Source organism: Cimex lectularius, unplaced genomic scaffold (assembly GCF_000648675.2).
Source record: "Cimex lectularius strain Harlan isolate CLEC.00 unplaced genomic scaffold, Clec_2.1 scaffold125, whole genome shotgun sequence".
NCBI lineage: Eukaryota > Metazoa > Arthropoda > Insecta > Hemiptera > Cimicidae > Cimex > Cimex lectularius.
Window position 1 is genome coordinate 284,682 of NW_019392662.1, and position 15,240 is coordinate 299,921.

At 34.1% G+C, this 15,240-nt stretch overlaps 1 protein-coding gene across 3 annotated transcripts in view; it reads right to left on the reverse strand.

The window, feature by feature from the left end:
• Positions 1-15,240, reverse strand: part of LOC106668811 — a 65,673-nt gene that overhangs the window by 44,898 nt on the left and 5,535 nt on the right. For 2 of the 3 annotated variants that reach the window (XM_014397940.2, XM_014397939.2), the window contains one exon: positions 13,504-13,718. The exons of the other annotated variant lie outside the window; for it this stretch is intronic. In XM_014397940.2, the coding sequence (XP_014253426.1) occupies positions 13,504-13,630 (127 nt within the window). In that variant the 5' untranslated portion in view covers positions 13,631-13,718. The remainder of the gene's footprint in view (positions 1-13,503; positions 13,719-15,240) is intronic. 3 annotated transcript variants of the gene reach the window in all.

Genomic DNA, 15,240 nt, shown 5'->3' on the forward strand with positions numbered 1-15,240 from the left:
TTAGTCAAAAAAGAATGTATAAATGTTATATATATATATATATATATGTATATATATTGGTTTCGGTTAATTCAATCAAATTTATTATGATAAAATTTTGAATTCTTTACAACGATTTGTTTTTTATCTTCTTTTTTCAAATGTTTTGATCAGACCGACATCCCAACTAGTGTTGAACCGGCACTGGGTTACTTATTGGTCAGTCTATACTCGCGAGTTTTGAGGTCACCCAAACGCGTTTGGGCTTTGCACCATTTTTAGCGAAGAACTGTCTCGTTGTGTGAACTTGTGTTCATCGACTCGTAGACCAAGACTAACACTGACCAACCAACACCACTATCCACTTTAATATAAAGTGTTCCAGCTATTTATGTATAAATCAAGCAAACATAATGAATTAATCAACGATTTTAATAATTATGATTCATACGGAATATAAATGACGACTTAATTGAAGATTGAGGAAATTCATATCAAATTTTGCTCCCAGCTTTACCCACAGATGAAAGACATTGCAGATACATTTTTATTTTTGGCAATTTTATTCATACAAGGCTAGAGTTTTTTTTCTTTTTTTCTTTTTACTTCCAAAAATATGACCTATAACTTGTTATGCATGAGATTATAAAAAGCAAAAATTTCTATAAAATTTAGTAATTTTTGGAATCAATTCGCGATTTTACACCGTTATTTTTTAAATACAGGTTGAAATGGAAGAAACGAGCGTACTATATAAAATATGAAAACTCCGAAACACGAAAATTGTCCGTTCCTCGCGATTGTCCGATGGACGCTCATTACCGTTTCACTATCTGAATAAAAGCCTCCTTACGTCGTCGACAATTGAGGACAAGAGGTAGCAGGGAAAGTAGAGCATAATGTAAAAGAAGATTTTGGAGGAAAAAAAGTCCCAAGAAGAACGAATTTGATCTTATGCAAAAATTATCGTCATCACTTGCCTCAAATTTCACTCTTTGAGTACCGAAAGTCGTTCTGCTGTTCATCTTATTAGAAGATCATTCCTGCTGGCAGACTACAGAAGATTGAAACAGATTTACAAATTCTCTCGCACTCAGGGAAAAAATTACTTTCAATCTGAATGGGAAAAAGTCGGCCTTTGTAAGTTGCTAAGTACTTTTTGGCCTTCTACATCAATTTACTATTGAATGCCCAATTGAAAAATGGCAAAAAGGAGGAAAAATTCAAAGGTGGGGGTTGAGATGGAAAGTTAGTGTCCCAGTGGATCGAAGTCCCTATAGCTCAAGTGGTAGAGCAGCGGCGTATCTAGCCGAAGGTCGTGGGTTCGAATCCCGCTCGTGACACTGACTTTTTTATCTCAACTTAAAAACTTAATTAATTGAAAGATAAAAATTACTGTTTTTAAATCTAAGAGAAATCGATATGACCTCATGTGTTTTCAATGTACCTTTTCGTAATCGAAGAAAAAATATCTAATTTCCGTTAATTTATTTTTTGTTATTCTATTAAGAAAATTAATTTGAGCTGTGAGCTACAAAAATACTATTGAGCAGTGTAGTCTACACACAAACAAATATACATTTTTGTGTGCCTACTTTCTATCTTACATCCCGTTTCTTTCTCTCTCTCTCACTCTCTCTCTCTCTCTCTCTCTCTCTCTCTCTCTCTCTCTCTCTCTCTCTCTCTTTTTCTCTCTCTCCCTCTTTTTAATGCTGCTTATTGGCTGAACATACTTCAGACATTACACTGTCAGACTGTCAGAGAAACTGCTTAGCACTAAGTTTTATTAAAGATCGTAGAACAATTTCAGCAACTGCTGATACGTATATTTGGAAATATGCCACTAAAGAATGAACTCAGGGCTCATGATATGGGCCAGAGTTTTGGACATCTCAATTCTACAGTTGCATTACGAACCTGGAACTAAAGTTATGTCGTTTGAAGACGATTTCTTAATCATGACTACAACCAAGGATGCCTTGAAATAGGAACATATAGTGCTCCATATGCTCAATTGCACATACCCAGTGAATGGTCAAAACCCTCTAAAACACGTTTCAACGCTGACTAGCTTAAACTTGCCGACGAAAGCCACCTTAAATAATATTAGCTTGTCAGCACATATTCACAAATACATTGTGACAAGAAGAAATTTATGTTTGACACACAAAACGTAAATAAAAATTGATTTGTTGACCTTTGAGGCTTTTGAATAATCCCCCAAAAAAAGATGAAATACATCATTAACATCTTAAAAACCATCACGCTAAAGTTTATTGTTTACGTTCTTCGACTTCCTGTGCAAATAGTAAAAATATTTCGTACCTTAGAAGTAAAGTGGAGATGATTCAGATGTTGGAAAAAGTGGACCAAAATTAGCACAATGCTGGACCACGTTTTGTTGAGCTACATCCAGAGCGTCCTGTTTATCTATGTTATTTGAGAAAATTATTGTGGTTTTTCTTTTCGTTTGATATTATGAGCAAGTAATTTAATATCAATTAAAATGTTAAATAAATAAACTGGAGAACAAAAAGTTGGAAAAGATTTCGTTTATCTAAAAGTTTTTTGAATAACTTCAGAACGGTGGCTCTAAACTAAAAATCGTTTTCACTGATGAATTCAGTGTTAAAAACCCTTTCAGAAAATGCACATTGATGACTATCTTTTTATTTGAAATAATTAAATACCCATCCGTAAGGCGTAACCTGTTATCCTAGAGAGATTATTCGTCAAGAAATTACACACAAATTAAAAATTTTCATGCCACGGGATTTTTCACAAAACACCGCGTATAAATAATATAGGGGGAACAAAAGTTTAAGTGCCCTCGTGGTAGGGATATGTCAACATTTAGTTTTGCACATTTATCAGTGTAGCATTTTGTTTTTATATTCATGATGATGAAAATTATTTATAGTGTGAATTTTCATTTTAAATATAAACCATATGTTTTTGTGGAGTATGGAGATAGAGAGAAAGAGCTTGTGTTGTGAGAGAGAGAAGAGAGAGAAAGATAAGAAAGAAAGAGAAGAGAAAGAAAGAGAAGAAAGAAAAAGAGAGAGGGAGGGAGGGGGAGAGAGAGAGAGAGAGAGAGAGAGAGAGAGAGACAGACAGACAGACAGACAGAGAGAAAATATATTTTTCTGTAGATGCAAGCAAATAAATAAATAAAACTGTTATCAACTTTTTCACACAAATTGACAAAAATCTGAGTAGGATTGATCGGTGGGAGTCAGCCAAGGAACAATTTACCCAAAAGAGATTCCAGATAATCAATTCCACGGCTGTAGATATTTCGTCCGGCAGACTTCCTCAACCCATGCGGCCTTTTCTACAGTTACAAAAGTCCACAGAGCCTACCTTTGTCTGGCATGTCTTTTTACCGAACTTTCCAATCGCCTCGACAATCCGGCAAAGAGAGTGTCAACACATGAACAACAAAAGGACTTTGACGGTTGAAGTATGACGTAACTAAAACCAAAGAGAGGAAACGTTTTTCTTTTCTTTCTTTTTATTTTTTTTGCAACCAAGGTGAATCTATGTATACAGGACTAGCACGACATTTGAAAAATGGCAAAAAGGAGGGAAAATTGAAAGGTGGGGTGAGATGGGAAGTTAGTGTCCGAGTGGATTGAAGTCACGATAGCTCAAGAGGTACAGCAGCGGCGTATCTAGCCGAAGGTCGTGGGTTCAAATCCCGCTCGTGACACTGACTTTTTTATCTCAACTTAAAAACTTAATTAATTGAAACATATTAATTGGTCAAGCGTACCACGAAAACTAGTGAATTTAGTAATTTTTATGTTTGTTCAGGAGAGAATGTCAATTTCGGACATAGGCCAGTTGTACTTGAGGACCGTTTCCTTCTTATGGAACATTTCAGAGTATTGGATTCTTCCTCTTTACACAATCAGGAACTTTCTATATTATTCCCGTAATTTAACTGAATGAGTGTTGTAACTTCTCATGAACTTTTTGTATTACAATTAATTAAGGTTTTTAGTTGAGATGAAAAAAAGTTAATGGCACGAGCGGGATTCGAACCCACGATCTTCGGCTAGATACGCCGTTGCTCTACCACTTGAGCTATCGTGACCTCCATCCACTCGGACACCAACTTCCTATCTCAACCCCCACCTTTTGAGTTTTCCCTTCTTTTTTTGTTGCTATATTATTTTATTGAATTTTTCTCTTAAACATTAGCATTATCAAACGTCGAAAATTTAGTCCTACTTTTCTTTAACCATTTATTCGTTTTCTTCTTGGTCTCAAAAGAAAGAAGTGTAATTTGTAATAATTCCCATTGGGCCAATTAAAAATCGCACAAGTAAACACCGTAGCGGTCATCGGGCCGACTTTTTTCATCTCTAATTACATATTACAGTCTTTTTTTTAATTGCGCTCAGCATTGAACCCGAGCGTCGCTGGAGAAAGTATTAATCTGCTGGAAACTATGCTGACTCGTGGGAATCCAATTTGCCTGGAAACGGTTGGAGAAAAAATACGCTGGCAAGCTTTTACATCCTCGCCGGTACCAAAATGATTTCGTGTCCGACAATTCGTGATTATCCGTCTTTCAAGTCCTTAAATGAATATACAGATACAACATTGTATACACTAATTTTAGATTAAACCTCTGATGGAAAGAAGGAAGAAAAAAAAACAGTGGTTGTTGTCTGTAAGTTGATGAACGCAGTGAACATCGGCACTAGATCACTCTACTTAAACCAAGTATTTCTAATATTTTAAAAATTATTTGAATTGTTTACATTTCTAATTTCCATGGATAAATTAGCAAATTGTGTACAAATTAGAGGTAATTAAAACACAGATAAAATCTCCCCCTTATGTTTACAATTGGATTTTGTACATAAATCTTTGAATAGTCAATATCTTCTATGTTGGTTTTTTTGAAAAGCTTCTTTCTAACGTTCCGGTGGTTTGATTTTTAAAGTTGTGCCATTTTTACGTTTAAAATTTGTTTGAGTGATGGTTTTAAGTGAACAAGATTAAGCTAGTATCATAGGATTGTTGGAAGATGGACGGAGTCAAGCGTAGGGTGCTTAACATTCTGAGAACAATTGTCCGAAGGCATGGATCTGAACACCATCGTGTCACATCGTTTTATTGTTTCGAATATACTTCGTAATCGACATTCTATCAACATATCATCGACTTCTGACGGCTGAGGGAGGTTTTGGAGAAAAACAGGAGAGATATATCCCCGTAAAGTTTTCACTCCGGAGCTATGGAGGTGGTGGTGTTATGGTTTGGGCAGGCATTTTTATAGAAGGTCGCATAAACTTGATCCAAGGTTCCCTAACAGCTGCGCGATACATTGAAGATGTGTTATTGGTGAAGGTTCTATTTTTATGTATGACACTAGGATAGTGGTGACTTGGTGGCTACTTGGAACGGGCTTCATTTCAATGTTTGGAGCGACCATCAAGTAGTCCCGACTTAAACCCTAACCAAAAGCTTTGTGACGAGTTGTCAAAGAGGGTAAAAAGTAATGCCAAAGCATTTGCAAGAATTAAGAATGGCTCTGTTGGAGGATTATGAAAATATTTCACAGCACATCATTCAAAACGTCATAAAATGGATGCCAAGTCGAATACAAGCGGTGATCAACGCAAACGGGGTAAATACACCATACTGAATTGAATATTTTCTTTATTGTTTTCATAGAAACATTTTTGATAAAATTGTTTTAACACTTTTTTTACGAGGATTCGCAACAGCAGAGGTCATATAAACCCTCAGGGTGCCGGTGTTTTTGAAGCCCATTTGTAAGTATGTTGAATGCAGGGCCGCTGGATTCGAACCCGGGACCTTTACCTTACAGTGATGAGCGCCGTGCCAACACCTAAATCGTAGCGGCCACCGAAGCCCCCTAACCCTTATCGTCATATTAGTTTGTTACCAGCTCCTTCTAAATTATTCGAAAAATTGATTTACAAAAGAATTATCTCTATTGCTACTTCAAACATCAAAACCAGACCATCAATTCGGCTTTCGAACCCTTCATTCTACTACTCATGAACTTAAGATTTACAGATTTCATTACTTCATGTCTCGAGCGGAAACTATACGCGAATGGAGTGTTTCTAGATGTTCCCCAGGCCTTCGACAAAGTACGACATGAGAGATTATTACACAAATTAAAACAATTTTTACCCCAGACCTATTATCTGATTATACAATCATACCTTAAGGAGAGATTTTTCGCAGTAAATCAGGGTACGGAGATTTCTGAGATGAAAAAAGTGCTTGCATGTGTGCCACAAGGGTCAATACTCGCTCCGCTGTTGTATACAATTTTTACTTCTAATATGTTCACAAATGAGAATGCACTTACAACCATATACGCAGATGATACCGCCATATTAACAAATCATCCCTCTTCTACAAAAATTTCACTTATGTTACACAACCAACTATCAATAATTGAAAAATGGAGCAATCTTTGGAAAATAAAGTTTAACCCCTCAAAGTCACAACATACTACCTTTACACTCGTGACATTAGTCTTAGCATTTACTTATAGAATGAACCTGTTCTTCAACCCGACAAAGTTAACTTTTTAGGACTTACTTAGTATAGAAGACAAACTTGGAGTCCATACTACGATTGAAAAAACAGACACTCAACAACGATTTAAAATGCTTTATTACTCAACCGACAATCAAAATTATCAATAAAATCAAACCTTTCGACGAGCACATACCTCCTCAAACTTAATTTGGATGTACGGGTGCCAAGCTTATAGATCGGCCAAATATTCCAATACTCAAAGATTACAAAGTTTTCAATCCAAATTTTAAGACTAATAATTATTTCTGCCCCGTTTTACTTAAACAATAACACACTTCACAGAGATCATGCCAACAGATTTTTCATCCACCAAAACATATTACACACGATTGCACAATAAATTACAAAATCACACAAATACGATTACTCCATTCCCACAATTACCACTTAAACGACTGAAAAGAATATGGATAAGAGACCTCTTAAATGATTAATATAATTTTATTCATTCCAGAGCGGCTGCAAATGCTTAACTTTCTCTATAATGCCACAAACATAAATTGAAATCCAATCTGCTGGTTATAAAGATAAAATTAGATAAAAATAAATGAAGTAACAAAAAAATTTTCATTTGGCTATCTCTTATATTTTTCTTTGAAAATGTCCAATAAACAACAAAAAATAAAAATTATAATTATTACAAGGATTTACTAAAAAATGAATAAAACGAGGGTGGTCTTTTTGTTTCTCAGTGTAAATAGTGTGTCTAGTTGGTACTAGTTAACCAGTGATTATTTAAATAGATTTATAATTTGATAGTAACAATTTTGATTTTTTACAGTAATATTGCAAAAAATTAAACTCGTTTATACCCAAAGGCAAAAAGTTAGTTTTCTTTTTCTCACCTTTAAGCGGAAGCAAATGGACCACCCCCTTAACGTTAAGATATGTTGAAAGATTCTCGTATATCACTGGTTGCCGAACTCGATTTAGAAAGTCAAATCAAGCCGGTTTCTCAACAGGGCTGCTACCGTTCAGTATACGTTTAATTTGACAAAAATTTCTTTGACCTTTGAATTATTGACGTGAGAAAAGCCCGCTCTCGGCTCATTGTCGGACGTGACGAAATTCAGAATGAACCGTGTCAGTGGGTTTACAGCGACTAAATTTTCCGAGTGTGATAAGCTAACGCCGATCCTAGATTTCTCAGTCAAAACAAATCACATTTTGCGCAACGGCTTGCAACACGTTCTTTAAATATCTCCCTTAAATTTACAACAGATGACAATAAGGTTGCAAATTAAGGTTTAGATCTTTATCTCGTAATACACAATCACTACGAAAAACAACACAATGCACAATTCTTTATCCAAAATTTGTATGCATATTTACAGAAGAAAATAGTGGATAGAGAGCAAGAGAGGGAAAGAGAGAGAAAGAGAGAGAGAGAGAGAGAGAGAGCAGAGAGAGAGAGAGAGAGAGAGGAAGAGAAGAGAGAGAGAGAGAGAGAGAGAAAGAGAAGAAAGAGAAAGAGAGAGAGAGAGGAAGAGAAGAGAGAGAGTGAGAGAGAGAGAGAGAGTGAGAGGGAAATATATTATACAAAAATATGAGGTGTGCATTTTTTTCTGTGGATGCAAGCACATCGGTTATAAAAATAAAACTATCATCAGATTTTTCACATAAATTTAAAAAAACCGAGTAGGATTGATCGGTGCGGGTCATCGAAGGTCACAATTTACCCAAAAGAGATTCTAGATAATCAATTCCACGGTTGTAGATATTTTTTCTTTTTGAACTATGATCAGTTAATTGACTATATATACAAAAAAATACATAAATTCGTACTGTCAGCAGCCAGGAGATAAATTGTCCAATAAAATTAACTTCAAATTCTGTTAACAAATAATTATTGTGTGGTAAATAAGTATTTGAGGATGCAAACGAATTGAAAAAGTTAGTTCAAATTGTACGGTTATTGAGTTTGGCCGTTGTTTAGTTTTAAATGTTGATGTGTATGTCATTAACATAAAAAATACTAATACATAATACATAATACACACACACTCTCTCTCTCTCTCTATCTCTCACTCTCTCTCACATTCTCTCTCTCACTCTCTCTCTTTGTCTCTCTCTCAACACTAGCTCTTTCTCTATCTCAATACTCCACAAATATATATGGTTTGTATTTAAAATAAACTATGAATCGTTTTCATCGTCGTGAACATAAAAATAAAATGCTACAGTCATAAATATGCAACATTAAATCTTGACATATCCCTAGCATGAGTGTACTTAAACTTTTGTTCCCCCTACATTATTTATACGAGGCGTTTTTGTGAAAAATTTCGTGGCACGAAAATTTGTGTATCTCATGAACCAAAATGCTTTGATGTAACTCTCTACGATAACGGGTTCCGCCTTACGGATAGAAATTTAATTATTTCATATGGCGAGTTAGTCATCAATGTGCATTTTCTGAAACGGTTTTTAGCACTGAATTCATCAGTGAAAACAATTTTTAATTTAGAGCCACCGTTCTCAAGTTATTCAAAAAACTTTTACCCAACTCTGTTTTCGGATAAACGAAATCTCCAACTTGTTGTTCTCCAGTTTATTTATTTAACAGTTTAATATGTAGAAACTTACTTGCTCATAGTATCAAACGAAAAAAAAATCACAATTATTTCTTCAAATAACATCGATTAACAGGACGCTACGGATGAAGCTCATTAAAGCGTGATTTACCCCCTGGTGCAAATTTCAATCCACTTTTCCCAACTCTGAAATCATCTCCATTTTTCTTTTTCCACAATTAAATAAATGATTTTTTCCTTAAATATCTCGGTACTAAGGAAGCGGTTAATTTAGTGCCAATTAAAATGATAAATAAATTGTTTCTTGGTTGAAGAAGCTGGAGAAGATTTTGTTTTTACGAAAAACAATGTTCGGAAATAGTTTTTTGCGGTAGTTGAGAACGGTTGTACCAAATTAAAAACTGCTTGCATTATGAAATCATCGTCTAAAAACCTTTCAAAGAATGAAAATTTTGAGTTGTGATCAAAAACTTTTGGCTCATGAGAAACGAAACAAAAAATAAAAGTATTCTCACTCTCTCGGGGTTTTCGCCCCAACATGCCCGAATAAGAAAAAATAATAATAAAGAGAGGATGGAACAGAATTTTCACTCACCATGCAATTACATTTTCTAAAATTATATCTAGCACGGTTCGTAGCAGATTCTGTATCTGGTGCACTTAAGTCCCGGTCAACTAGCTGAACACAAATTTACGAAAATAAACTTATTTGTTTACCCATGCGTTTTATTTGTAGCAGGCACTATTGTTAGTTACGAGCACCTTATTTATTTATTAGTTTGTTTTTAGTTATTATTATTATAATGGACGTTCGAGGTCAGTCCCCACTTTTAGCTAAAATAGACTAAAAACAATTATAAATTAACATTCAAGACACAATATAAATACAGTACATGTGCAATGTCTTAATTATTCATAATTAAATAATTGTTTTTGGTATATTTAGATGTGGTACTGACCCTGAAGCGTACATTATGATAATAATAATAAGGACAAAATACCACAAAACAAACTGTTTTTAACCTAAGCAATAATTTTTTTACATTTTCCATTTTAATTATACTTTAACTAACGGCGTCTATAAGATTCTGTTTAAAGTGTTAGATTTATCGACCAGTTTTATTAATTTCTATTTTATCTTTATTTGAATTTATTGCATTTTATTTTATTTTCTTTCTTCATTATTTTTATTTTTTCTTTCATTTATTTGGTCTTCTTTTGATTTAATTTTTAGCAATTTTGTTCACTGACATAACTCCTGCCACCTGTTACAAGCTTTTAGGCGACAGGCGTAAATAAAATAAATAAATAAAATTATCAGGGCAAAACTATCTTAAACCTTGACATTAATTACAAATTGGCATAATTAAGTTTTTAATGAGGGGCGTCGGTGGCCGCAACGGTTTAGGCGTGGACACGGCGCTCATCACTGTAGGTAAAGGTCCCGGGTTCGAATCCAGCAGCCCGACATTCGAACCCGACATACTTACAAATGGGCTTTTTTTTCAAAAACACCGGCACCCCGAGGGTTGATATAACCTCTGCTGTTGCGAACCCTCGTAAAAAAAAAAGTTTTTAATGGATGGTTGCAATTTTCTTTGAGAATTGACCCCACAATCAATCATAACATTACCAAGGATCAATTAATAGTGTTGGCGTTGTTGGGACTGAGACAGTCTAAAAACTATATACATATATCAATCTATAAGATTATCATTCAATATTTTCCTGGCAAAAATGTTTTATGATAGCTATAAAAATGACGAAATGTTTACGAAAAGATGAAGATTTCAATTTCACATGACAGTTATGTTTTATTGTAGATTTAAGTCAAAGGATGTGCTTGCTAAATAATTATTTGTTTCATTCGATTCAACAAGACAAAAAATAAGTTCTTTAAGTTCCTATACTTAACTCGTCTACGTTTTTGTGATTAAAAGTTTTTTTTCTAACAATAGCATTTATGTACTTATTTTTACGACATTTAAAATAAAACAATGGTGATCTGTTATATGATTACACTACCGGTCTTCCCTTCCGTTGCCGAACGAATTTCTTTTATGGAATATTCATTATCAATGAGAATGAATTAAGAATTAAATTCTCGATTCCTAGAAAGAAAATAAATGTCCTCAAAAAGCGTATCAGTCAAGTTTTAATATCGGTGTCATTATCATCAATTTAATTTAAAATTGCTGCTTAAGTCACATTAAAATTTGTAGCAACTAATAAATTCGAGTTATCTTTCCAACGACGATTAGTTCGAGAAAAATTTGTTCATAAAAATGCACTTTCAAAAAATTATTCAAAAATTTAAATATTATGAACAAATTCAATATACTTTTTTAGTAATTATAATAATTTTGTATCAAATGAAGTTAATTTATTAGATGATAATAGTATTAATTTTTCTACGTTTGAACCGGAAATGCACTTGATGGCACGTTTTAAATTTCATAAAATACGATATTATCAAATGCAGATATATTTCAATATAATTAATTAATAAAAAAGGTAAATAATTTAGAAATTTTGTAATGTTACATTTACTGCCATTATTATTTCATTATTATTTGGAGATCGTGAGATGCGGTCTGGTGTGACATAGATTTTAGAAAAACATTTTCTTTATCGTGCCAACGTTTCGATCTTTATTGAGGTCATCTTCAGGGCCTGGGATTTATAAACATTGATTAAATTATACAAATTACACGTTAACAATGTTTATAAATCCCAGGCACTGAAGATGATTTCAATAAAGATCGAAACGTTGGCACGATTAAGAAAATGTTTTTCTAAAACCTACGTAACGCCAGACCGTATCTCACGATCTCAAAATAATCATTAACTAACGGTCACTAAACACCACAAATTATTATTTCAATAACCGGAAAATAAACATCTAAATTTCCAGATCAACAAGTTAATCCAACAAATCATCATTGAATCGTACATATTTCTCTTAGACGAATTTAAATTTAAAAATTTGCTTACAAACACAGATAAAATCTAAGCTGATTTCCACATAAAATCGGGTCAGGTTAAAATACGTATTCAACCGGATGCTGGCCGATAATACCAAATTGTAAAATTAGGACGTTGTGGGATAATCTGTACGCGAAATCCATCAATTCTAAACTCGAACAAGAATTTTCTTACAGTATTACATATTACAATAAAATTAATCTATACTTCGAGAAATTAGCAAATATTTATAACTTTTAACAAACATTGAATAAGTGACTGCTCTGATTTCGGTCGTGCTGGTTAGTCTGCACGTAGAAGAACAAATCGAACCTGATCGACACTCATATTATCGGTTCCCTGTTTTACCTTTCACTCGTGCGTGTTTCCACTTCACGCCGTCTTCAGTGATGAACTGATTTTAAACTGATTAAATTCTGATTTTATTTATTTATTATACATTTATTTCAATTGTATATAGTAAATATTGTCGTGCTTCATATTTAATCATATTTAAAATTCAAGAAGTATAAGAAATCTTCCGAAATTAGACTAACTTGAAAATTGAGAAATTTCACATTTTGGAATTTACAAAAAAAAAAAATAAATACTGGTATGACATACTAATATATTATATGGACCTTTCGAATTTCAGACAGAATTTTCCAAAGTTTTGATTAAAAAAAATTAACAGAAAATTCTGTAGATCATACTAGCGATATTCTTATTGTTTCCATAGTTCCTAGTTTAAAAAAATTTTCAGACTATTTCAACTTATTTTATATCATTCCAATTTCGCACTGGATTTTTTAGCAGTATATCAAATTTAACATGAATTTATAAAAATATGGGACATAGACTCGTCTGAGTCCGAGAACAAATAAAACTACGAGAAAATAATTAAAATGCAATTAAACAAACATTTTTTTCTGAAAAGAGACCTGAAAAGTAATTGCTACTATCCATGCAAAACTCGCACAAAAATATTTTATAATTTTTTGTACAACGGACTTTTTATAAGCGGTATCATTTTGATCTTAACAAATTTAACATTATTCTTCATTTAATTTTTGCAAGAGAGTAAGAATAATATGATAATTTTTGATACAAAACCCAGACCTCTCACTCTTTTAATCTAAAGATTTTAAAAAGATGAGCGTTTGTACAAATTTTAAATTTATGCAAGTCGAAATAAATTTTTAAAAATTGATATTCCCAAATGATAAGTGGCTTGCGAGCCATGAAGGAAATTTGTTCTACACCCTGTAAAACAATAAATATAGGATTTAAGTTGATCCGTTGCCTTTAAGACTAAATCTTATCTAGAAACATATAATTAAACTAAGTCGATAGTCAAACACTGCGGATTTTTGTACAATTTGCCGGGCGATTTTTTTGCAATATATCAGGATTTTTTTTTAAGGCTCACCTTGGTAAGAAGCATACTGAACGGCTTTGTCAAAGCATACGCTCCTTCTTCTGGCCGGCCCTTTTCTTAGGTAGATGTAGTTCTCGATATCCCAGGGGTCGAGGTACCTCCTCTCGAGCGAAGACATTGCTTAGGACTGAAGAGGACGCCGTTGAACAGGGGTTGCCCCACTCGGCAGACCTCCCGCCACAGAAGAGAACCGTGGAATCGCTTCCCTGAATTGAAAAGTACAGCTTTTAGCTTTCGCACTGGTTTACTAGATCTGGCAAATCTTATTCTTCTTGAAATTATGTTTTAAAAAAGTTAAGCTTAAGGTTAAAGGATCAACGTCGGTGATTCGGCTTGGTCATTTTGTAGATAAATCAACTAACGTATAACCAGAAAAATTGTTCAGTACGGTATAATTTCCTTGCTGGATTTTATACTGATTAATTTTAAATATGACTATATATCATTCATACTGTGACCTACCTTTACATCTCAATACCGTCAACACCACAATTTTGTCCGCTAATTCAACTCTCATTCAAGCTACCTCCAACATCCAAGAACATCCAGTTATCGAAGGAAAAAGTGGAGAACAAGACTGAATGAGAAAAAATTACTCAGATTTCGCTTACATTGAAAAACAGACTTGCCCTCCACCGTACATCAACAACGAGAGAAGCAGATTGCCATTCAAAGCAACAAGACCAAACAAGACTTAAGAGACAACTTAAGAGAAGACTTGGACAACGAAACAGGCTTCTAGGACCGAAATTTGTCTTGACTCAACTAACCACATCATTTGAATTGTTGTCTTATATGTTTAGGCTAAAAATGTGTCCGGTTCACTAATGTAATTTTCAAAAATTGAAACTTGTAAAAGTTGTCATTATAGCCAAAGACAAAACAATTCAAAAATGGGATCTTCGGAATTGTTGAACACGAGTCAACTGTTATTACCAAATTACTATTGTTTGGCGATGATGATATAATCATCAAATTGTTTTAATAATAATCACCGCCGGAAAATAAAAAATCATATAATCGTCAAGTGTATAATCTTATAAATCAAAATTAATTTGGGGTCGTTGAAATGAGTTGTTAACCCAATCGTCTAGATGACAATGTTTTATTTCCCCTTCCCACATCGGCAATTCCAATGAACTATTTACCACTGTCGGAGGATCTGACTTTGAGGGGTCATCAACACCAGATTAAGAATAGGGCATGCAAGGTTGACAAACAGGTACTTTATTTTGGGCCAAATCCTGCGTATGTGTCCGGCGTGTAGAGAAAGGTTGCGCACTGTGTCCCACCTAGTTAAGGGGTGCAATTCCTTGGTTCCATATAGAGAGCGAGTAGGAATGCTCTCTAATATGGATAATCGAGCATGACAGCCTCTGTTCCGATTTTTGGAGAAAACAGTGTTGTTTTATTGTATACAGTAATGATGGTTTTTCGTGTATCTAGAGTGTATAGAGAGTGAATATATTTAGTAGCGTGAATGTACCCTCGATTAGGTTAGTTGTACAATATGTGTGAAGTAATTCACCACCCTAATTGAACGAATGGTATGTAAATAGGAGAGAATGTATTTAAGAATGAATGTGAATATGATTGGGTTTGGAAGCAGAATTGACCTAGTTCCTCCCCCGAACCCAACCCCGGTGGCTGGATGGATAAGACCGAGTTCTGCCCCCGGGGTGGGTGATTCTTGAAGCTTGCCGGCAATCTATTATAAACTGGAAAAGC